Here is a 24,403-nt window from a genome sequence, read left to right as displayed (position 1 = left end):
AATAACAGCTCACTATGAGACCACCCTGGGGTTGATTAAGATAATCAGATCACATAAACAGGTCCCCATCCAGCAAGGGGATCTGAGTCAAAGAGGGAGGGAAAAATGGGGCATTATGCCCATTTTACAGATGAGGAAACTAAGGCACAGATAAATTAAGGGACTTCCCCAAGGCACCCAGCAGGCAAGTGGCAGAGCTGGGACTAGAACACGGGTCTTCTTATTCCCAGACCCAGGTTCTTTCCACCAGGCCATGCTGGTGGACCCAAATTCAAAATTTCCTCTGCAGCCAATGATCACTGTAAGCTCCTTATGGGCAGAAATGGCATCTACCAACTCTGTTGTACTGAACTTTCCCAAGTGCTTCATACAGTGCTGAAGATGCAGTGTGGAAGGAAAGCTTCCAGGTACGATTCAAGAAGATTTTCCATAAATTCACAGTCCAGCAGGTTATAATAGATTGCTGGCAGGAAAGTGAGAGATTCAGATGGTCCATCCCTAACCATCAGATTGGATATCAAGTAAGACAACTCTTGAGGTCAGGGATCATGTCTACCATATCAACTGAACTGTACTCTCCCAAATGCTTAGTTCAATGCTCTGCACACAGTAAGCACTTGACAAATATCATCAATTGACAATCATTATATTCTTCCCCCAAGCATCCTCTTGCAACTAGAGGGGTGGCAGGGGCCCCTGGGGTGACTCAGTCAGAGCAATTCTTATGGTTTCATGTCCTAAACCTTGGTCCCCCGCAACCAGGTGGAGAGAATAATAATAATAATGGTGGTACGTAAAGCTCTTACTATGTGTCAAATAGTGAATTCTCTGGAGAAGACACTAATGCTAGGAAAAGTCCAGGGGATATGAGGAAGAGGCAGATCAGCAGCTAGGTGGATAGAGACCATAACAATGATAAGGGAAGAACTGTTAGAAAGGTTGCAGATTATGGCAGAGAACAGGATGTTTTTGAGAAAGCACATCCATGGAGTCGCTATGAATCAGAAATGACCGATGGCACTTAATATTGATAATAATGTGTCAAGCATTGTTCTGTGCACTGGGGTAGATACAAGATAATCAGGTTAGACACAGTCCCTGTCCCACAAGGGGTTCTCAATCTTAATCTCCATTTTACAGATGAAGTAACTGAGGTCCAGAGAAGTTAAGTGACTTGCCTAAGGTCACACAGCAGACAAATGGCAGAGCCAGAATTAGAACCCAGGTCCTTCTGACTCCCAGGCCCATGTTCTATCCACGATGCCATGCTGCTTCTCAGGCCTCATCTCCTTCTCAGCTGGAGAATCAGCCTCCATCCTGACCTCAGAATAAGGAGACCAAGCATGGGTATGGAGAAGTGGCCAAAGACATTACATACTGTTGCTCAAATGGGAAGGCTTTTTTAAAGCTGATGGGCTTTTTCTGGAGCAGTGAGGGGCCATGATAGGGAAGACTGGAAGACTGGCCAGAGCCCTCGCATTTGGAGGCCCCAGATGAGCTGTTGACAGCCAATCCACTAAGCCTCAGGGCAAAACCAGCAACAGCTACAGTTCTATAGAGAATCAGCGGCAGGCACATCTGTCATATGCCATCACGGATACTCGGTAATAATAGTGGTATTTGTTAAACTCTTACCATGCCCCAAGCACTGTACTGACCAATGGGGTAGATACCAGATAATCATCAGGACAGGCATAGCCCCTGACCCTCACAGGCTCCCCATCTAAATTGTGGGGAAAGAGGCATTCAATCCCCATTTTACAGATAAGGAAACCGAGGCACAGAAAAGTTAAGTGACTTGCCAAAGGACATTCAGCAGACAAATGGCAGAGTTGGCATTAGAACTCAGGTCCTCTGACTCCCAGACCTGTTGGGGATCATTTACACCATAAACTCCTGGAGAAAGAAGCCTCCCTCCTGCTCCACTTCCTTGTTTGTTTAAGACCATTCTTGTTGGTTATCCTATCACCAACCTCCTGAATGTCATAAAACATTGAGTCCTCGTGTTGCCTTTCTGGAAGTAATAATCATAAAAACCACATGTCCAGAGCTGGAGTGGATGCATGATAATCAGATCGGAGACAAGTCCTGTCCCACATGGGGCTCACAGTCTGAGATGGAGGGAGAAATCCTCCTGACTGCCTACCCTTCCATTCTTCCATGTGAAAGACGAAACAATGCTTAGGATGCCTGACCAATACCAAAGGCAGCCAAAAATAGACGTTGGCCCCTAAAGAATAATAATAATAGTAATAATAATGATGGTATTTGTTAAGCATTTACTACGTGTCAAGCACTGTTCTAAGCGCTGGATTAGATACAAGCTAATCAGGTTGGACACAAAGACAGCCAAACAAATACTGGCCCCTCAAGAACGCTTTTTGCCCTAAATCACATACTCAAATCTTTCCCTGTGGTTATAAGAAACGTTTACTTGGGCATGAGACTTTTTTAAGGTCATTATTAAAGGTTTACTATGTGCTAAACACTGTGTTGAATTGTAATTAGATTGGACACCATCCCTGAATCAAACATTCGAAGAGGAAGAGAAGGCAGGTATCTTATCCCTATTATAGGAGGAGGACTCTGAGGGCCAGAGAGGTTAGGTGACTTACCCAGGTCACTCAGCAGGTTGGTGGCAGAGCTGGGACTGGAAGCCAGGCCTCCCTGACTCCCAGTCCCATCCTATTACATTAGGCTAATATATGAGAGCTCCATCCCAGACTCACTCCCATTTTCCCTCATCTTCCCACCCCAACCAAGAAAAAGAAAAAGGAATGGAAGTCAAGGGCAGAGCATCCTTGGAAATGCGGACAGAAGCATATTATTACTCCCAGTCCTTTCCTCTTTCCAGGTGACCACACTGACTTCCTCACCTGACATTCAAAAGCCAACCTGGAAAAAAAAAACCCTTTGCAAGTTGCACATATGAAGCTACAAGGAGGAGATCAGCAAAGAGGGGATTACCAGAAAATGCAGCCAGGGTCCTTTATCAGAATAGACTTGGGCCTGCATGGCAGATGACCCAATCCAAAGTCAAGATCTGAAGGTAACTAAAAACAATTTTCCTTAGCAGGTCATATGGAGTGAGAAAGACCAAGAGAGATACCAAGATGCCAAATAGCCACTTACTTAGTGATGACTTCAACCAGATGGGAGTGTCCAAGCTGCAATGCCAAGTCCAGTGGGGTGACCCCTTCTTCGTTAGGTAGGGCCAAGGCCTCAGATCCTCCCGGTAGGCCCAAGAGGAACTGGAAAAATTTCACCAGGCCCCACCTTATTGTGAGGTGAAGAAGAGACTCCTTGGGAACAGATTCTGAAAAGAAGAAAAAGAGGGAGAAATGTTAGTTATGGTTTTCAGAGTGCCCCAGAATTTATCTCCCAGGTTGGCCAAGAGTGCATTTATTCCAAAAGGAATGGGAAAATGATTTGTATCAAGCTGCACATTTTTGGTACCTGACGAGCCAACCACTTTTATGGAATTAGTAAATTTAATATGATTAGTCCCCAAACTTTGGGGGCTCTGTCCTGTCAGTCATGAATCAGGGAACAAAAACAGCAAACAGTACTCTGGACATTCAACCCCAAAGAGAGGAGAGGTCTGCTTCACAGAGCAGTATATGTCGACACCCAAAATACTACATGTGCTTGTCCTTGCCACATTCTTAGGAAGGATGCAATAAAGCTAGAAAAGGTACAAAGAAAGGAAACTCAATTGATTGGCAGAAGATGGAGCCTGAGAAGAAATTGAAAAAATCAGGGATTTTCAGTCAGAAAAGATGAAGCTGAGAGGGAAAAATCTGAGGGGAGGTGGCAAAGATTAGGGCTTTTTAAGTGGGAAAGGACTAAAATTTACTGAATGATGAAGGGAGCGGGCAAGTTAAAACCAAACTGCCATTCACCAGATCCCATAACACCAGGAGTACAAAGGTGAGGAGGTGCCCGTCCTAGCTAGAAGATGGCAAGCTCAAAACAAACCAAAGGAAACCCTTCCTTACTTCATGTTAGTAGCCACATGGAATTCATCCACAGGACATGGAGGAGGCAGGAATGATCATAACTTCAAGATCATTAACTTCAAGAATTATTCATCTAGATTGTTGTGTAACAGGGTCCCTAACGTACCCTTCGTCCTACTTATTCTGGGAGCCCCAGACAGAACAGGGACGGTGTCCAATGCGATTGTCTTTTATCTACCCCAACCCTTAGCACAGTCCTTGACCTATAGTAAATGCTTAACAAATACCACAGTCATTATTATTTTCTGAAAAACCATTTAAACCATATCTTACCACTCCTCAAAAACCTCCAATGGTTGCCCATCTACCTCTATATCAAACAAAACTCCTTTTATTGGTTTCAAGGCACCCATTCAGCTCTCTCCCTCCTGCCTTTTCTCATTGATTTCTTACCACAACCTAATCCAGACACTCCACTCCTCTAACACCAATCCGCATACAATAAGTGCTCAGTAAATGCCACTGATTTATATGTGCTATAAATATGTATATGTATAGTGATAATAATTATGCTATTTTTTAAGTATTTAAGTATCACTGTCAAGCACAGTGTTAACCAAGACAATCAATTCAGACCATGCCTGCTTGACATAGGACTCATAATCAAAGAGGCAGGGAGAGCATGTTATCACCTCTTCATTTTACAAATGAGGAAACCAGGACAGAGAGGTTAAAGGACTTAGCCAAGTTCACACAGGAAGCCGGAGGCAGAACTGGAATTAGAACCCAGGTCTCCTGACTTCCAGATCTAGGCTTTTTCCACTTGGCAACACTGCCTGTGTATATCTGGCATCAGGAGAGGTAGCAGGGAAATATCCTCTGATACAATTATCCCATGCCCGCATCTATGTGTTTCACTTCCAAGCTAATTTGATCCTGTTCCCTGGCTTCCTTCGTTCAGCCACGGTTCTCAGCAGCAAGCAGAACGGCGATACACCACAAGGGGAAGGGAACAGGGAAGAGCACAGGGACATTCCAATCAACCATATTTATTGAGTGCTTACTACATCCAGAGCACTATACTAAGCTCTTGGGAGAGTAAAATACAACAGAGTTGGTAGACACGACTCCTGCCCAAAATGAGCTTACAGTCTGAAGGCCTTCTAATAACTGTGGTAATTTTTAAGCACTTACTGTGTGCCAGGGATTATAAGTAAATTGAGTTGGACACAGTCCCTATTCCACATAGGGCTCACAGTCTCAATCCCCATTTTACAGATGAGGTAACTGAGGCACAGAGAAGCTAAGTGATTTGCCCAAAGTAACACAGCAGACAAGTGGGGAAGCCAGGATTAGAATTTATGACCTTCTGACTCCCAGGCCTGTGCCTTATCCACTATCCCTTGCCGCTCTCAATAAGCCATGCTCCTCAATTCCACATCTCATTACTTAACTCACTCTGCAAATATATGAAAAAGAGCTTGCTGGTTTACCCTGTCTGAGGACCCCAGCCACATCTTTTAGTTCCAAGCTGAGATAAGATTACAAGTTTTTGAAAAGATGAGATGACAAGACGGCTGGTTTAAAGGATAATCATTACTCTTTGAATGAATATCTAATTGTCCAGTGCGGTATGAGCCCACTCCAAGTTTCTGTTAGAGTGTAAGCTCCTTGTGGGTGGGAAATATGTCACTTCTTTATTTTTAATCAATGGGTACCACTTACTAAACTCCTTCTGTGTACTGACCAATGTACTAAGTGCTTGAGAGCACAAAGGAGTTGGAAAACCCAAGTCCTGCCCTTCAGGAACTTAGTCTTATGGGAGAGGCAGACCCTAAGACAAATTATAGCTTTGAACTTTCTCAATAACTAAGTACAGTGGACGGCACCCAATCATCACTCAGTAAATGCTATCATTACTATTTACAAAAGATCAACAAAATTCCAAATTATTGAACAATGACAGGATGAATTAGCAGGCCAAAAATAAGTCAACCAACATTTGACCCACACAGGAATATTTACACCAAACACCATTCGCTAATCTTCATAGCAAAATAGTAACTATTTCTCTGCTGTTCAAGAAATTCACTAACAATCCTGAAGTTTTAAAACCACATACTGAAAGAAACAAGGTTTGCTGTTCTTCGGGCTTATTCCATCACATATTTCCCAGGTACACACAAGTACTTGGGTCACAAAATGAGGCTCCTGTGGACTTAGTGAGAGGAGAGGTAGCCTTATCCTCCCTCCAAACACCAGCTATGCCTGCAGAGCAGAGATGATGACAGAGTCTCTGGCTGAGGTGAACCAAAGAAACTTGGGCCTGAGACTTGAGGCCATTCAGCCTGAGAGGAGGTAGTGATCTCAGTGCAAATGTTTGGTCAGCATCACTTTCATTCATTCATTCATTCAATAGTATTTATTGAGCGCTTACTATGTGCAGAGCACTGTACTAAGCGCTTGGGATGAACAAGGCGGCAACAGATAGAGACAGTCCCTGCCGTTTGACGGGCTTACAGTCTAATCGGGGGAGACGGACAGACGAGAACAATGGCAATAAATACAGTCGAGGGGAAGAACATCTCGTAAAAACAATGGCAACTAAATAGAATCAAGGCGATGTACAATTCATTAACAAAATAAATAGGGTAATGGAAATATATACAGTTGAGCGGACAAGTACAGTGCTGTGGGGATGGGAAGGGAGAGGTGGAGGAGCAGAGGGAAAAGGGGAAAAAGAGGGTTTAGCTACAGAGAGGTAAACGGGGGGTGGCAGAGGGAGTAGAGGGAGAAGAGGAGCTCAGTCTGGGAAGGCCTCTTGGAGGAGGTGAGTTTTAAGTAGGGTTTTGAAGAGGGGAAGAGAATCAGTTTGGCAGAGGTGCGGAGGGAGGGCGTTCCGGGACCGTGGGAGGACGTGGCCCAGGGGTCGACGGTGGGATGGGCGAGACCAAGGGACGGTGAGGAGGTGGGCGGCAGAGGAGCAGAGCGTGCGGGGTGGGCGGTAGAAAGAGAGAAGGGAGGAGAGGTAGGAAGGGGCAAGGTGATGGAGAGCCTTGAAGCCTAGAGTGAGGAGTTTTTGTTTGGAGTGGAGGTTGTTTAAGAAGGGGAGTGACATGCCCAGATCGTTTCTGCAGGAAGATGAGCCGGGCAGCGGAGTGAAGAATAGACTGGAGCGGGGTGAGAGAGGAGGAAGGGAGGTCAGAGAGAAGGCTGACACAGTAGTCTAGCCGGGATATAACGAGAGCCTGTAGCAGTAAGGTAGCCGTTTGGGTGGAGAGGAAAGGGTGGATCTTGGCGATATTGTAGAGGTGAAACCGGCAGGTCTTGGAGAAGCAGCATGGCTCAGTGGAAAGAGCACGGGCTTTGGAGTCAGAGTTCATGGGTTCGAATCCCGGCTCGGCCACTTGTCAGCTGTGTGACTTTGGGCAAGTCACTTAACTTCTCTTTGCCTCAGTTACCTCATCTGTAAAATGGGGATTAAGACTGTGAGCCCCACGTGGGACAACCTGATTCCCCTGTGTCTACCCCAGCGCTTAGAACAGTGCTCGGCACATAGTAAGCGCTTAACAAATACCAACATTATTATTATTATTATTGGTAACGGATAGGATGTGTGGGGTGAACGAGAGAGACAAGTCAAGGATGACACCGAGATTGCGGGCCTGAGAGACGGGAAGGATGGTCGTGCCATCCACGGTGATACAGAAGTCTGGGAGAGGACCCGGATGTGCTCCTGTCCTTGCCAGCCATATTTTCACCAGAGCCCAGGGACAATGCAAAGTGCTGACACAAAGGGATTTTTTTGTGCCAGTTCCACCTGCTGCCAAAGAGACCACAACATAGTGTTGACGAGGGCTGCGGTGCCGTGACCCAGAAGACTGTTGGCTTGGTAGCCTCTGCCATCTTTGCCGCCCATATTAGCCAAATATTTTCCATTTTCCTGCTGGGCCTGTCTACTTCCCAGAATGTCCTTTGGGGTTCTATGATAGAAAATCTTCACCACTGATGTCAGAGATATCCCGCCCCTCTCTCCCCACCAACGGGAAGAACCCTACCTAGAACCCAGGTCTCCTGATTCCCAGAGAAATGGACCCATGGGACAGGGCTTGACACAGAGTGGAGGGGAGATCTGCTGATCACTGTACCGAGCTAATTGACTATAATTACTCTACATGCCGCAGGATCATTCAGACTGTCAGGACAAAATTCATCCTGAGGCCGTAATCATCCAATGTGGGTGCCTGCATTGAGCCAGTTAGATGAGTAATTGACAGCTCTCCACCTCACTCTGCCCTGGGCAGACTCACCAGTCATAAATTCCCCACTTAACTTGGAGGGTCGGTGGGGGAGAGTGTGAAGAGTGAGATCCCACAATAAAAACTATTCTCATGGCACTGCCTAATAACCTCAGGCACAAGCCCCACACTAGCTGGCAAGCTGGCTAGAGTCCCTTTTGGCACCTAGGACAGGCCTGATCCCACAGCAGATCGAACCAATTTCTGTCTTCCATGTCTTCCACCCGCCCCTTCCACCCTTTGACTCATCTCAGTTGCTCTCATTCTCATCTTCATATTTCAAACATTTTTTTCATATAGTATTTAAGTGCTTACTAAGTGCCAGGCACTGTACTAAGTGCTGGGGTAGATGAAAGCTAATCAAGTTGGACACAGTGTATGTCCCACATGAGGCTCACAGTCTTCATCCCCATTTTGCAGAGGAGGGAACTGAGCCACAGAGAAGTGAAGTGACTTGCCTAAGGTCACACAACAGACAAGAGGCAGAGCCAAGACTCAAACTCAGGTCCTTCAGACTCCCAGGCCCATGCTCTATTCACTAGGCCATGCTGCATCTCATGTTGTGCAGTGGGGGAGAAGAACAGACATGAGTCTTTTATTGTTGGTCTCACTCTTTGCCCAACCAATCACCCCACTGATGCTATTTATTGAGCTCCTCCTGGGGGCAGGGAACTTGGACTCAGTACTTGGGAGAGGACAATGGAATAAGAGGCACAGGCTCTGATCTCAAGAAACTTAACGTTTAATGGGAGCGAGAGATTGACAATCCATTCACAACACACTATGACTATCATCATCCCTGCTCTCTCTCCTTCCCTCCCTCCAGGCTCGCATTTACTCCTGTCTTCAGGACATCTCTAAGTGGATGTCCTCCCGACACCTAAAACTCATCATGTCCAAGACAGAGCTCCCTATCTTCCCTCCCAAACCCTGTCCTCTTCCTGACTCTCCTGTCACTGTGGATGGCACACCATCCTTCCCGTCTCACAAGCCTGCAACCTTGGTGTCATCCTTGACTCCGCCCTCTCATTCATCCCACATATCCAATTCGTCACCAATGCCTCCCGATCTCACCTTCACAACAACGCCAAGATCCATCCAAACCGCTACTACGTCAGTAAATCGCTCATCCTATCCTGACTGAATTATTCAATAAGCTTTCTTTCTGACCTCCCAACCTCCTGGCTCTCCCCACTTCAATCCATAATTCACTCTGCTGCCCAGATTATCTTTCAACAGAAACGTTCTGGGCATGTCAACCCTCCTCCTCAAAAATTTCCAGTGGTTGCCTATCAACTTCCATATCAAATAAAAGCTCCTCACTATTGGCTTCAAAGCTCTCCATCACCTTGGCCCTTCTTACCTCACCTCCCTTCTCTCCTTCTACATCCCAGCCTGCACACTCCACTTCTCTGGTGCTAATCTCACCTGTCCCACCATCGACCCCCTGGCCCACGTCCTACCTCTGGCCTGGAATGCCCTCTCCATCCTTATAACTGCCAAACAATTACTCTTTCCCCCTTCAAAGCCCTATTGAAGGCTCACTTCCTCCAAGAGGCCTTCCCAAACTAAGACCCCTTTTCCTCAGCAGCCCCCCGTGTAACTCTGACTCCCTCCCTTTGCTCTACTCTCCTCTCCCCACCCCATAGCACTTGTGTATATATGTATATATATATAATTCTATTTATTTATATTGATGTCTGTTTACTTGTCTTAATGTCTGTTTCCCCGCTTCTATATTGTAAGCCCAATGTGGGCAGGGATTGTCTCTACTGCTGAACTGTACTATCTAAGTGCTTAGGACAGTGCTCTGCACACAGTAAGCACTCAATAAATACGACCAAATGAATGAATGAATCATCATCATTATCAAAGATATATAATGAGCACTTACTGTATGCAGAGCACTCTCTTAAACACTTGGGAGAGTAAAATACAACAGAGTTGGTAGACACATTCCCTGCCCATACTGAGTTTACAGTCTAGAGACAATCTGACACTCTAGAGGAATGATATCAAGCGCTTAGTACAGTGCGCTGCACATAGTAAGCACTCAATAAATACTATTGCATATTTGTTAGCTTACTATCTGCCAGGCACTGTACTAAGCTCTGGGATAGACAGAAGATAATCAGGTGGAACACAGTCTATGTGCTACATGGGGCTCTCGGTCTTAATCCCCATTTTAGAGTTGAGAAATCAGAGGCACAGAGAAGTTAAGTGACTCGCCCAAGGTCACACAGCAGACAAGTGGAGGAGCAGGGATTAGAACCCTGATCCTCTTGACTCTAAGACTTGTGCTCTTTCCAATAAGCCATGGTAGTTATTTTTGTCTCCTGAGCGCTTAGTATAGCATTCTGAACAAAGTTCCCATTCCCAAGGTTCCCATTTTTGAGCATTTTGGACATTTTCAACATTTTCACAAACTAAAGGAAATCTTGCATATTGAGGAATGTTCTGTTCGTAGCTTTAGAATTAATCACTTCTAGTTGAGGCCCTTATTTTTACTTATTCCTGTCTGTCTCTCCTTGATGAACTAGGGGCTTCCAGGATTGTGGCCTACTATTTTAGATCAATTCTAACAGTCACAGGCTCAGCTGCCTAAGCCACCCTCTTGGTGAGTAATGTGATGACTAAATAGACAATTTTAAAGTTTAATATTTCACATGTTTTTTATAATAGCATTGTCATACCAGTAGAATGAAAGAGGAAATAGTTAACTAAATCCAAGTCAACACACATAAAAATTTAGCTAAGTATCCTAATGGCTGCTGTGGATGGATGGGGCTTAGAATGGTGGAGGAAAGGTGGTACTTTGGAGAACAAGGGAGATCTAAAGGAGAGGAGAACTGAAGTCCCTCAGATTTGGAGGATGGTCCAAATTAAGAGGGTAAAAAAAAATTCTGCTGATGCAATGAGGAATCAAATTTCAAAGTTGGCCACTCAGCTCTCTCTTTAATGATGAAATTTCAGCTTGAAGACAGTGATCACTTGAAGGAGGCAGCTCTGTGATGTGCTTAAGGAACACTGCAGTTGTGGATGCCACGAGCCCTTATGCGCAGTCGGGGAGAAATAAAAGAAGGTCCAATTTGCTTTTAGTTGTGCAATTAAACTGAAATGTTCTCTCATCAGCAAATAAGCTTACTCCTGTGGAGTTAGTGGCCGGTCTCCCGGTGTTCCTGTTTTTGTCATGGATTTACCTTTAATCTTTCTAATGGCAACAACAAAAAGGTATGACCCAGGGCACTAAATGGAACAGTGTCACAATGGCAGTAGCAAAACACTCTATAGACAACGCTGCTCTGGAGGTATATTTGAAGTCAAATGCCTCAGTTGCATTTTTGCCTGTTTTCCCCTCTTTCTACTCCTTTGTTCTTTAGTTCCCTATAGATTTCCCTTAAAGCACAATTAATTTCCTGGGATTTACCCTCCGATCTCATGAATTAATGCTCTCTTAATTGAACCCATAAAAATTGAGTGTTAACGCATTCCCAAGATCAATTTTTTATGGGCCAAAACAAATACGTTAAAAAACAGTGAAGAACTCAATAAACATGGTTCCATAATGAAATGGAAATACCTACCAATAATGAAATATTTTTAATTATTTACATCGAGGTGACCGTTTGGTACTAATTTTCAAAGTGCTATCTTTCACATGCTATTTGGCAAAAAATAGTTCTTTGTGCTAACAGATCAGAGACGCCATAATCTAACATGCTTAAGCCAGGTAAACTTCACAAGTTATTTCTCAAGTGAGAGTACTGTAAGTAATATTGAATATTCAAAACAAATTCTAGAATTCTTAGCACTCTCTAAAAGAAGAATGTTATTTATGGGCACTGTTATAGAGGGGTTTTTTTTTCCTCTTTTAAGGGATAATCAATCAGGGGTATTTACTGAGCGCTTATTGCGTATAGAGTTAGGAAAGCACAATATACAGGCACTTGGGAGAATACATTAATAACAGAGTTAGTAGATACATTCCCTCACCACAAGGAACTTAAAATATAAAGAAAGGCAGAGTTGTTGGTTAGTCCTAGAACTAGGCATCTTTGACATTACTCTACCCTTGCCCACCCCCAATGCCAATTCATGTGCACACGTGCACACATGCACACACACACACACACACACTATCTCTGGAAAGGATGATTCAGACCCCTTTAAACAGAAGCAACATTACAAAAAAAAACTAAGTCAGAAATCTTCTCCCCTCCCCTAAATTTCAGTTTCTCATAATTTATGTTGGTCCTCTACTTACACACCTGCTTTCCCCCCATCATCCCATCTATACATCAGTGTGACCTAACTCTGTTCTTTCCAACCTTTCCAACCTTAAGTGAGCCGCTTAGCATACCAGGAGGGCCTGAGCAGCATCTCCCCACCCAGGCTACCTCTCAGCACCTACTCCCACTCCCCAAACCCTCATTATCACCAGGGATGGGCAAAAATCTCCGCCACCCTAAATAAGGGAGGATGGACGCAGTCCACCGTACTAAGACCTTGCTTCTTCCTCAGGCGAAGCTCTGGACAAACCTGCAGCTGGACATCCCTTTTGAACTGTCAGGCATCCACTTTGCCTCCCCAACCATGGAGACACCAGTTGGGCTCTTTGAAAAAGCTTCAGCTGTGTCAGATAATGCCAAATGAATATTGTGTGTGGCTTTTTCCAGTTCCTGTGAATCCATTTGGTTTTCCTCTAAGACAGACAAGGCACAAAGTAAAATACATAAAGCCCAAACTGACTGGTACAAAAACCAGAAAAGTGTCAGATCTGTGATGGCCAGAAGTGGTTGGCCCCCAGAATCTAACAGAGGCCTGGGGGCAGCCCCGAACAGTCCTTTGAGACAATTGACTTCAAAAGGTCCCTGGACTCCCACTCTCTCCTGAGAAGTAAAAGTCCAGAATAACTTTAGGGCATGGTTTCCCCTTACTCCCTCACCCTCACTGCCCAGCCAACCGGCTCATGTCCTCTGCCACATCCATCCTCCCCACTGTAGTCTACGATCTCCGGCACAAACATCAATCAACCAACTGTTTTTACCCACAAGATGCACAGAACTGTTGTGAACATTTGGGAGAGTACCTAAAGTTAGAAGACAGATCCCTGCCCTCCAGGATGTGAGCTAACTCGAACAATTGTCCCTTTGTGGGCAGGGATTGTCTCTCTTTATTGCTGTATTGTATTTTCCAAGTGCTTAGTACAGTGCTCTGCACAAAGTAAGCACTCAATAAATACGACAATGAAATTCTCATAATGATAATGCTTACCACTGGGGCATTTTTTCAAGATTTGTCACTTGGTAATAAAATAGCAAGGATGAAAGAGGATAAAGACAAGCACAGTGTCCCCAAATCCAGACACTGGGAAAGAATTTATTGTTCCCATCACCCAACCAAACCCCTGAATTCAATGTATGCCCAAGACTCATTTCAGTACTGGCAAAGCATCCTGGATATAGGTGCATGAATCAAACAAGCAGCTAGCCCACAGGAAGAGAATCTCCTTTCCCACCAGGAAAAAGATTACAATCTCAATCTAAAGGAATCAGCCTTCAGGGGCATACAAAAGGGTAGGACTTCAGGCATTGGCGTGCATGTAAACACCAGTATGGGGGAGGCAGGCCTCCCACCTGAGCCACCAGCCCATAGACTGATGTGACCACTAGATGATTTCTGTGGAGCCCCTGATGGCAGGACAGAGCATGTGGATTTTAAATGGAGACTCTACCAAGTTTCCACTAGTTTTTCCATTTTTAGCCCAAGGTTTAAAGAGGTGACCTCAAAAAAAAAAAAAATCAAGGTGGCACACATCTATGACCAGAGCAACATCTTTAAAAACCAGTGGGCTGGAGAGTGTGGACTTTTATGCAGCTAAAATCCAGGTTGCCCATCAGATGATGCCTTTCTGTTCAGGACCACAATCAGCAAGAAATGACTCTGGTGAGGCGGGGGAGGAGAGAGACAACGAGTTGAAACAGGGATTGGTTAGTTGGTGGTCCACAAGACTGGTAACGCTATTTGTCAGGAAATAGTTGGTAGATACTGGAGAGGACCAGTCAAGCCTCGACTGTAATGTGAGAAGAGTCAAGCGGCCATTGAAAGGCTATCTCAAGAGGTCACCGTCATTGGTACGCCATTTGATGGAGGAGATCAGTCCCATAGTTCTTGAAGTCAGACTCCCAGACTCGCTCATCCCAGCTCTCCTACCGGATCTGAGAGTTTCCAATCAGGGCTGAAAAGATCCAAAAGACTCTTTAAAAGCCTGTCCCCTCCCTGTCCTCATCCCCACAATCAAAGGGAGAAGTTGGCACTGGTGGGCATATGTTCACGTAATAGGGAGGTAACATGGCCTAATGGAAAAAGTATAAAATTGGGAGTCAAAAGGCTACGGTTTTAGTCCCCGCTTAGCCACTTTACCCTATATGTGGCCTCAAGTAAGGCACTTAACCCTTCTCTGGGACTCGGTTTCTTCTTCTGTAAAATGGGGATGATACATTACACTCACACTGTGTGATCTGGTGGGACAGAGACCTGTGACTAATCTATCTGGAGCCTACCCCAGAGCTAATCACAGGGCTTAGATTCATTGTGAGAGCTTAATACCACAATTACTTAATAGTAATTAAATGATCATTTTGGTATCTATTAAGTACAGAGCACTAGGGTGGATCCAGACTATCAGATTAGACAAAGTCCCCATTCCATGAGAGATTGAAAATCAACTTTATCCCAATTTTACAGAGTCCCCTTAGACTATGAACCCTATATGGGATAGGGACTGTGACTGATTCTTGACTGCACAACTACCCTAGCAGCACAATGTTAGGCACATAGTAAGCTCTAAACGAATAGCACTATTACTTTAATTATCAGCTGCCTTTCATATTAGAAAATACCACTGATGGTGAAATTCATCTGCAAGTAATAATAACAATAATAATGTTGGTATTTGTTAAGCGCTTACAATGTGCAGAGCACTGTTCTAAGCGCTGGGGTAGATACAGAGTAATCAGGTTGACCCATTTGAGGCTCACAGTTGATCCCATTTTACAGATGAGGTAACTGAGGCACAGAGAAGTTAAGTGACTTGCCCACAGTCACAGAGCTGACAAGTGGCAGAGCCAAGATTCGAACTCATGACCTCTGACTCCCAAGCCTGGGATCTTTCCACCAAGCCATGCTGCTTCTCTAAGTGCAAGTGCATACGTGGCTGAAAAAAAAACTACGCAGAACATACAGCCCAGACCACTTTGCGCAAAAAAGGCAGTACCTGTGTTTTCATGTTACGGGGTAAGCACTTACTATATGTACTAAGCACTGAGTAGAAACAAGATAGTCAGGTTGGACACAGTCCGTGAACCACATGAGGCTCACAATCAAATCAGAGGGAGGAGGATTTAATCTCCACTTTATAGGTGACGTAGCTGAGGCACAGAGAGTTTAAGTTACTTACTCAAGGTCACATAGCAGACAAGTGGCAGAACTGGGATTAGAACACTTGTTATATTATGTTTAATATTTGCAGCACCTGATGATGCTGTTTCTTCTTTTTCCTCTTCCTTCCTGTTTTCCTTCCTTAAGAAGATTTTGCTTGAGGTCGATGGTTCTCTTGGCTATGTGACTAAGGAACAATCTAGAACCTCAGGGAATCCCTCACAGAATGTTCAAACTAACAGCCCTAAGGGGCTCTCTTCCTTTTCTTTTTGAAGTCCATTTTAATGCTCTGTGTGAAATTCAAACACAGTCTGCACATCCTGCCAGGTTGAAAGGAGTTTCTACAATAGGAAATTTAGTGAAGGACAAGACAATTAAGGTTGAACAAAATTTCCATTAGCAGTCCATGGAGGAACATTTCGTACAGAACTGAAAACTACAGTGATTCTAATATGAGAAACATTGCTACGTACTCCTCTCCATAAGAGACAAAATCTAGTTTTAAAATCCCAACCTCAGCCAAGAACAAGGTTAACCAGGGCACTTAAGTGCCTTGGGTTTAGCCTGAAGAGCTTTATTCATGACTATTAGAAATAGAATATGCAGTCTTCTTCATTCAGGTAGAGAACCCCTGCATTTCTTATTATTTACCCCAGTTTTCCTTTCCTTCCTGCAAGTTTCTCTTACTGCTCTCCTTGGTCGCTGTTCTCTTCTGACAAAACACCACCCTGCTCTCTCTGCCGATCTCTTGTTGACATCCCCTGGTCCAAGCCTCACTTTAAGATCTGGGTCTAGACCTCCAGGAGTGGGTACGCTCTAGTTTGTCCGTAACCTGTGTTTTCACTACACAATTTAGTCAGAAGGCAGATAGGGAATTAGGGAGCATTTGTCTGACATCAGACTGTTTCAGTACAGCATGCTGTGGTGCTGGAAGAAATGGTCTGAGTGCAGCGCTGGAAACAATAACAATGCAGCTGGAGTGTTCCCTTAATGGAGCTATTTTGAAGAACGCAACCCCTTGTTAGAAGGGAATTGGATGTATGGGTACATGGCCGATAAAATTCCAATATGCCCACTGGCTAATAAAGTGGGGGAAAGTCAGTCAGTCAGTAGTATTCATTGAGCTCATACTGTGTACTATACTAAGCACTTGGGAGAGTACAATATAACAATATGACATTGCCCACCACAAGCTTACAGTCTGAAAGAAAGCAGCATGGAAGGGGATTCTGAAGGAGAGGGTTCAGGAGTGGCACGCAAGCAGACTTCAGAGAACTCAACGGCAGGAGTACCCAGAGGTGGGTCTTTTCAGCCCCGTTCCAACAGTTGGCACTTTTTAGCCATACTCATCTGCACTTGTCCTCATGGGAGGCCTGAGATGAGCCAGACTAGGCATCCAGCCAAAACAAGTCCATGAAACGGATCACTTACATTTTAATAAATAGCTATCGTTAGACCTTTGGATCGATACACCCTCCTAACCCTAAAACCTACCATCCCGGCCAATCTGTCCTCTGGGGACAGACTGTAGTTAAGGTGAAGGCTGTCATCCACCTCTCCAGGTGGCTCAAATATTTCAGCCTCATCTTATAAAAGCTTCACCAGCCAGTGCATTGCATTTTCCTCTAGTGGCTTCCCTCTAGAAGCAGCATGGCTTAGTGGATAGAGCATAGGCTTGGAAGTCAGAAGGAACTGGGTTCTAATCCCAGCTCCACCACTTGTCCACTGAGTGATCTTGGGCAAATTACTTCACTTCTCTGGGCCTGTTAACTCATCTGTAAAATGGAGATGAAGACTGAGTCCCATGTGGGACAAAGACTGTGTCCAAACGGACTTTTATCTACCTCAGTGCTTAAACAAGTGCTTGGCACATAGTAAGTGCTTAATAAGTACCATAATTACTATTATTATTAGTTCTTTGAACCTCCCAGCAATATGCTGAACCAGTCCTTTGGGGTGTATTTCAGATCATTGACTTTGCCTAATAAAAACAGCTTAAATCACACTCTTATTAAAGCATAGTCACCTTCTTATGTGTGATCAGGTCTGCTAAGGCATAGGTTGCCATTACGTGGCTCAGTGGAAAGAGCATGGGCTTTGGAGTCAGAGGTCATGAGTTCGAATCCCAGCTCTGCCACTTGTCAGCTGTGTGACTGTGGGCAAGTCACTTAACTTCTCTGTGCCTCAGTTCCCTCATCTGTAAAATGGGGACTAAGACTGTGAGCCCCATGTGGGACAACCTGATTCCCCTGTGTCTACCCCAGCGCTTAGAACAGTGCTCTGCACATAGTAAGCGCTTAACAAATATCAACATTATGATGTGCATAGAATGCAATTGCAAAATCGGAGGAAGTTCTTCCTACAATGCAAGTCTGTTCTGATATTCAATCCACAAGGTGGCACAAGGGGAATAATAATCAGGGTATTTGTTAAGAGCCTACTATGGGCCAAGCACTGCTAAGCACTGGGGTAGATGCAAGATAATCAGGTCTGACACAGTCCAAGTAGGAGGGAAAACAGGAAGGTTATTCCACATTTTACAGATGGGGAAGCAGAGGCACAGAGGAGTTAAGTGACTTGCCCAAGATAACACAGTGATAGAGCAGGTGCTAGAACCCTGGGCCTCTAACTCCCAGGCCCACACTCTTTCCATTAGGTAGCCGTGGGCATGAACATGGCATAGGTCAAAGTGTGATATTGTTAAGCTTCCCAGCCTTCCTGGACTGTACCAAACTGTACTTTGTGTTTCGGCAACCTTAAAGGATTTGACAGAGTACATGGGCAGGGAAAGTGTCTACCAACTCTGTTAGATGTTCTCCAAGCACTTAGTACAGTGCTCTGTACACAGTAAATACTCAAATGTCATTGACGATGATAAATAGCAATGAGGTTTAAGGGCATAACAATCTGATATTGGAGGGTATAATAAATTGGGACTGTGTAACAAAACATATCAATGATAGGAGTATCTTCAAAACACCTGACTTCCTAATCCATTTATCAATCATCCAATCATATTTACTAAGCACTTAAGCACCTGGGAGAATACAATATAACAATATATCAGAGTTGGTAGAAATATTCCCTGCCCACACTGTGCTTACAGTCTAGAGATGGACTCACTGTTACAACTGTTACAGTATTTATTAAGCATTTACTGATGTGTAGGGCACTGTACTAAACACTGGCAGAGAATGCAAAGGTAGGCCTTAGTTTTGGTCCCTTTCCCTTGGGGGGGGCTCACCATCTAAGAATCAGTTCTTTCAAAAATCCTACTTGTTTGAGCAGAAATGACGTTAACACAATGTTTCTCAGAATGAATCCTTGGCTCCTACCTTTTTCCTGAAACATATAAAAGTATCTTATAGCTCTCTTAACATGGAGGGTGGCTTGCCTTAGATCGCCCACCACATAATGCCTTCCACCCAAGAAGTGTTTACGTAGAAATATTTTAGGTGGTGAAACGGTCGGCGAGAACTTGGGAACAGAGCTGCAGAATACAAATGAGTGATGCAAAAATGTAAGAAATAGGTGTAAGTTTTTTTGTGGTATTTCTTAAGCACTTATTATGTGCCAGACACTGTACTAAACTCTGGGACTGATACAAACTAAATTGGACACAGGCCACGTCCCACCTGGGGCTCATGGTCTCAATCCCCATTTTACAGATAAGGTAACTGAGGCACAGAGAAGTGAAGCGACTTGCCCAAGGTTGTAGAGCAGAGACATGGAGGAGCCAGGATTAGAACTCAGGTCATTCTGACTCCCAGGCCCGTGCTCTAACGACTAAGATATATCAGGAGTAATTTGAATTATCTTGCAATTATAAATGTTCATATTTGATTTGATTTCTCAAATGGCAGCTTCTCTGGACATGTTAGATGCACTAGATATTTTAATCCTAAATCTTTTAGGCAAAATGAAGCCAAGGTCTGCAGAAAGGACTTGAGCCAACAAAAGGCAAACATAAATGCAATGCAACATTGAACACAAATTATCTATCACACTATCATCGAAAAGACTATGTAAAAAGCACTTCTGAATTGCTGCAATAGCATCCTGTGACCATGAGCGCTATTCCCAGAAGAGGTGAATGCACAGTTTTTATGAAGTATAAATTCAATTTTAGTCATGGAAGAAAATTAAATCAAGGCCTGGGTTATTTCCTTTGGCACAACCCATAATTAAGTTTCACTGGGAATAATGATCTTTTAGCTGCGGAGCCACGGTGAGGCTGCTTTGTTTCATGTGCTCTCATGCCTTTTTCCTTGCGATCCTGTCAGTTTTACCATTTCTGATGCCTTCCCGATACAAGAATGTGACCAGATTTTACTAGAACTGAAATGAAGCCCATCTTAGGTTTGGCAGAAAATGCAAGAGGAAGTCAACATGAGCACCAATCAGTGACAAATATCCACTGGTAGGAAATGCAAGAGGAAGTCAAATGAGCACCAATAAATAACAAATGTCCACTGGAGGCACAGGCTCCTATCTTTAAAGAACAGATCTTGCCCTCAAGTAACTTTCATTTTAGGCACGGGAGATAGATATGATGCCTAAATACAGGTGTAGGGAGACAGGTCCATCCTCTGGCAAAAAAAAAAAAAAAATGGTAAGAAGTTATTAGGCAAAGTCCTTGGCTGGAATGCAAGAAGCTGGCTTTGGACTGGGGATTGTAGACTTTGCTCTAAACTGTAAGCTCATTATGAGCAGGGAACATTTTCACTGACTCTGTTGTACTCTCCCACATGCTTATTACAGTGCTCTTCACATAAGTGCTCAATAAATACTATTTATTGATCAACTGATTGACTGTTAGTCTGGTTTGTTAGTAAGGACATTGAGAGCTACACCTCCCAAGCACTACTGAAGCCACTTCTTTTAAACACCGTTATTTTGGACTTTTGAATTTTGTAAGCTTTCATACATAATTCACTCTGATTGTTCCATGAGACAATTCTTCCCTTGCATTAAATTGTTGCTCATTTTGTATTTATCCCAGCATTTAGCAGAGTACCTAGCATACAGAAAGCACTTGACACCATAACTAGCTTGGTATTATGATTCCACCATTCTCATAGTGCAGTTTTCTATGCCTCCATTTTCTTTATATGCATCTCCGTCTTTCCTAACAAGAGGTGATATACAATGAAATAGCATGAATTAGTCTTTGAATGCCTGGTTTAAGCTTTATGGAACAAAAGTACAACGTTTCATTATGGTTAGGGTCTCACAATTGTAGACTGTTAGATTGGATTATCCACTGAAAGCATGAGGAATACATTTATTGTTTCCACGAATACCTAGATTTTTTAAAAGGCTGAGTGCTTGTCAGAAAACTCCCAACAAGGGTTAATCTGTTTTTTTTTAAACCACTGTTATAATGTCCTTGAAAATAAATGTACATTATGTACTAAAAGTACATATTTAAAGTGTATATGTTTAACATTAATCAAATGAACTAATAATAATAATACTGTTGGTATTTTTTAAGTGCTTACTATGTGCAGAGCACTGTTCTAAGCCCTGGGGTAGATACAGAATAATCAGGTTGTCCCACATGAGGCTCACAGTCTTAATCCCCATTTTACACATGAGGGAACTGAGGCCCAAAGAAGTTAACTACACTGAACATGCACAAGGACAATATTTACAATATGTTGACAGTGATTAGAAATCTAGTATGAACCAGCTGGGATTACCCAGACTCCATCTCCAACTCTTCACCCCCTCCTCCTCCATTTTCAATGTGCCACTGAGGCAACCCACTCCAGCAACCTCAGCTGAGCTCTGCTGAGCAGGTGACACTACTGCATGCTCTAGCGCAGGGGTTCTCACCGCCCCAACAGAGAACTGCATTTTGCATCATTGGGCAAGCGCGATTCTTAGTCTCAGATTTTTCTTTCTGTGAATGTTTTGAAAAGAAAAAAAATACTTGAGGAGAAAGCTTACCTTGAAGTGTTCTGATTTGTAAGTTTCAGTCTGGTCTTCCGCCTTTAATGTCTCCCTGCCTTTCTAGAAGTGTTCATATCCCAATGTGTGCATGGCTTCCCGCACGGGCATGCATGCCTCTCCCTGAGGGTCTGTTGTGTGTGCACCTCCTTATGTGTATCTGCACACACCTCTCTGCATGTTTCACATGCATACCTATCTCCCTGCACTTCTCTTCTGTATGCATGCACGTCTCTCTGCATGCCTCTGTTGTGCATAACTGCATGTGTCCCTGAATGTCTGTTGCATATTCAATCGTATTTACTGTGCACTTACTGTGTGCAAAGCACTGTACTAGGTGACTGGGAGATTACACTATAACAGACACATTCCCTGCCTGCAACAAGCTCACAGGCTAGAGGGGGAGACAATACGAATAAATAAATAAATTACAGAGATATACATATGTACTGTGGGCGTGCACACACATGGAGATGTAGCATCATTAGTGGACAAAGCAAGGGCCTGTGAGTCCAAAGGACTTGGATTCTAATCCTACCTCTGCCACTTATCTGCTGTGTGACCTTGGGCAAGTCACTTCACTTCTCTGGGCCTCAGTTACTTCATCTGTAAAATGGGAATTTGACACTGTGAGCCCCACCTGGGACAGGGACCTTGTCCAACCCGATTTGCTTGTATCCACCCCAGCGCTTAGTACAGTGCCTGGCACAGAGTAAGTGCTTAACAAATACCATAATTGTTGTTATTACTATTATTATCTACCCCATACTTAATACATAGTAAGTACTTAAATACCAGTACTTAAATATTTTAAAAATGTAAAAAAGGCAAGCATCTATTTGCCGGTCCTGAGTGCACATATGGCTCCCTGCATGTCAGATGTGTATTTGGGAGTACACATACACAGAGGCACCCACCCATGTGAGAGTGTGCCCAGAACTTAGCCTTATCTTCCTGGTATCTCTGCCTGCCAGTCTTCCAGGAAATGCCTTCTCCCCTCCTCCATCCCACTTCCCCTGGGGGATTGGTGGAGTTTACCAGAGAATGGGAAGAGCCAAGGGTCTGGGCCCACTTCCAGAGGCCTGCAGTTCAGTCTCCTGCCAGCCTGCACAAAGCCCACTTCACTCAAATCTCCAGCCCCGACAGTCCTCGACCAGAGGGCAGGGGGCCGTGGACGAGGTAAACAACTTAGTTTAGCCGAACCAACTCTGGGCACAGCCGCAGGACAGTCTTGTTCCTTATCTTGAAAGCTACTTCTGGGGTTTGAGACCTTCACAAAGGGACAGGATGAACCAGCACCCCTGATCTTCCTTCCTTCAACTCGGCCCTCTTGGCTTCCTCTGCCTTCTCTCCCATGGTTAGACATTTCTGGGCTAAAAGTGAATCATAGAGAGGGAGAGAGGGGTCAGGAGGAAGAAGAAGGATAAAGCCAGATAGAAAAATTGGCTGAATAGATCACTGAATGTATCTGAAGATATCTAACAATAAAAATGCATAGGTACATAAGGGCTGAGGAATAAATGACCTACATGCAGAGTGGTTAGGTGCATACTACAGCAACAGGCTTGCTTTGGTTGGGGTGGGAAGTCCAGCAGAAGCAGAGCCCCTCCGCTATCAGAAAACTGGCTCTCTCTCTCTCTCTCACACACACACACACGACTCATCGGCACATCTGGACCCTGCCTGGGAACAGCAGAGAGGGGTCAAGTCCTTAAAATGTTTAGTGGCGGCGGCCACTTCATGTTGTACATTCACCCCTGAGCGAATGAATGAAGACAGCCCCACACTCTCACACCCACGCATTGCCGTCCCCGGTCGTTATAAATAGAAGACAGCTGCTCCTGTCTTGGGACAGCAAGGAGGAGGAAGCCAGCCCACCTCCCCAAGCTGGACGGTGCTACGTCCGAGAACGGCAATAGAAGCCCAGCGGGGTGGGAGCGGCTGCCGTTGTACAAGGCCTGGCCCAACCCCCCTGGCTTGGTGATGTCTGGAGTACGGACTTCTGTCTCGCAGTGAAGTACTGATTTTTGCCCATCCTCACCCCCTTGGGTAGGTCTGTATGTACAGTCAGGACCTTCAATTTTCCACATTCTGTTTCTACCGCTTGTATTTGTTTGCCTCCCCACCTTAGAGTGTAAGTTCTCTGGGAGCAGGGAATGGGTCTTGTCTTTCCTGCCAAGGGCTTACTGCAGTGCAGTGGCCTCAGTAGGTGCTCAATACACGCTATTACTGCTATTATAACACCATCTACAGAGTGGCTCCCAAAACATCCTGTATAAACTGAGAAACCAAGGTCCCTGGGTCACCAGTTCATTCATTCATTCACTCAATAATATTTATTGAGCACTTATTGTGTGCAGAGCACTGTACTAAGGGCTTGGAAAGTACAACTCGGCAGCAGATAGAGACAATCCCTACTCAACAACAGGCTCACGGTCTAGAAGGGGGAGATAGACAACAAAACAAAACAAGTAGATAGGCATCCATCCTCAGGCTCAGTACTTTGTCTGGGGGCAGGACATGGTTAATTCGGGACTCCTTGATCTGACCCAACTTGTCCCACCTCTTAGTTTGGATGATGCAGACTGCTACCATGTTAATCCAAGCACTCATCTTATTCCACCTGAGTTAATAATAATAATTACAATGGTATTTGTTAAACGCTTACTATGTGCAAAGCAGTGTTCTAAGCGCTGGGGGGTTGACACAAGGTAGCCAGGTTGTCCCACAAGGGCTCACAGTCTTAATCTCCAT

General features: G+C 44.4%; 1 protein-coding gene across 3 annotated transcripts in view; it reads right to left on the bottom strand.

Annotated features, from left to right (window-relative positions):
• ARHGEF28 (Rho guanine nucleotide exchange factor 28) overlaps positions 1–24,403 on the bottom strand; it is a 277,359-nt gene that overhangs the window by 146,008 nt on the left and 106,948 nt on the right. For all 3 annotated transcript variants that reach the window (XM_029057848.1, XM_029057863.2, XM_029057856.2), the window contains one exon: positions 3,133–3,316. In XM_029057848.1, coding sequence (XP_028913681.1) covers positions 3,133–3,316 — 184 coding nt within the window. The remainder of the gene's footprint in view (positions 1–3,132; positions 3,317–24,403) is intronic.

Source organism: Ornithorhynchus anatinus, chromosome 1 (assembly GCF_004115215.2).
Source record: "Ornithorhynchus anatinus isolate Pmale09 chromosome 1, mOrnAna1.pri.v4, whole genome shotgun sequence".
Classification (NCBI taxonomy): Eukaryota; Metazoa; Chordata; class Mammalia; order Monotremata; family Ornithorhynchidae; genus Ornithorhynchus; species Ornithorhynchus anatinus.
Note: the sequence above shows the minus strand (reverse complement) of the source record. Positions and strands in the feature narration are given on the sequence as shown.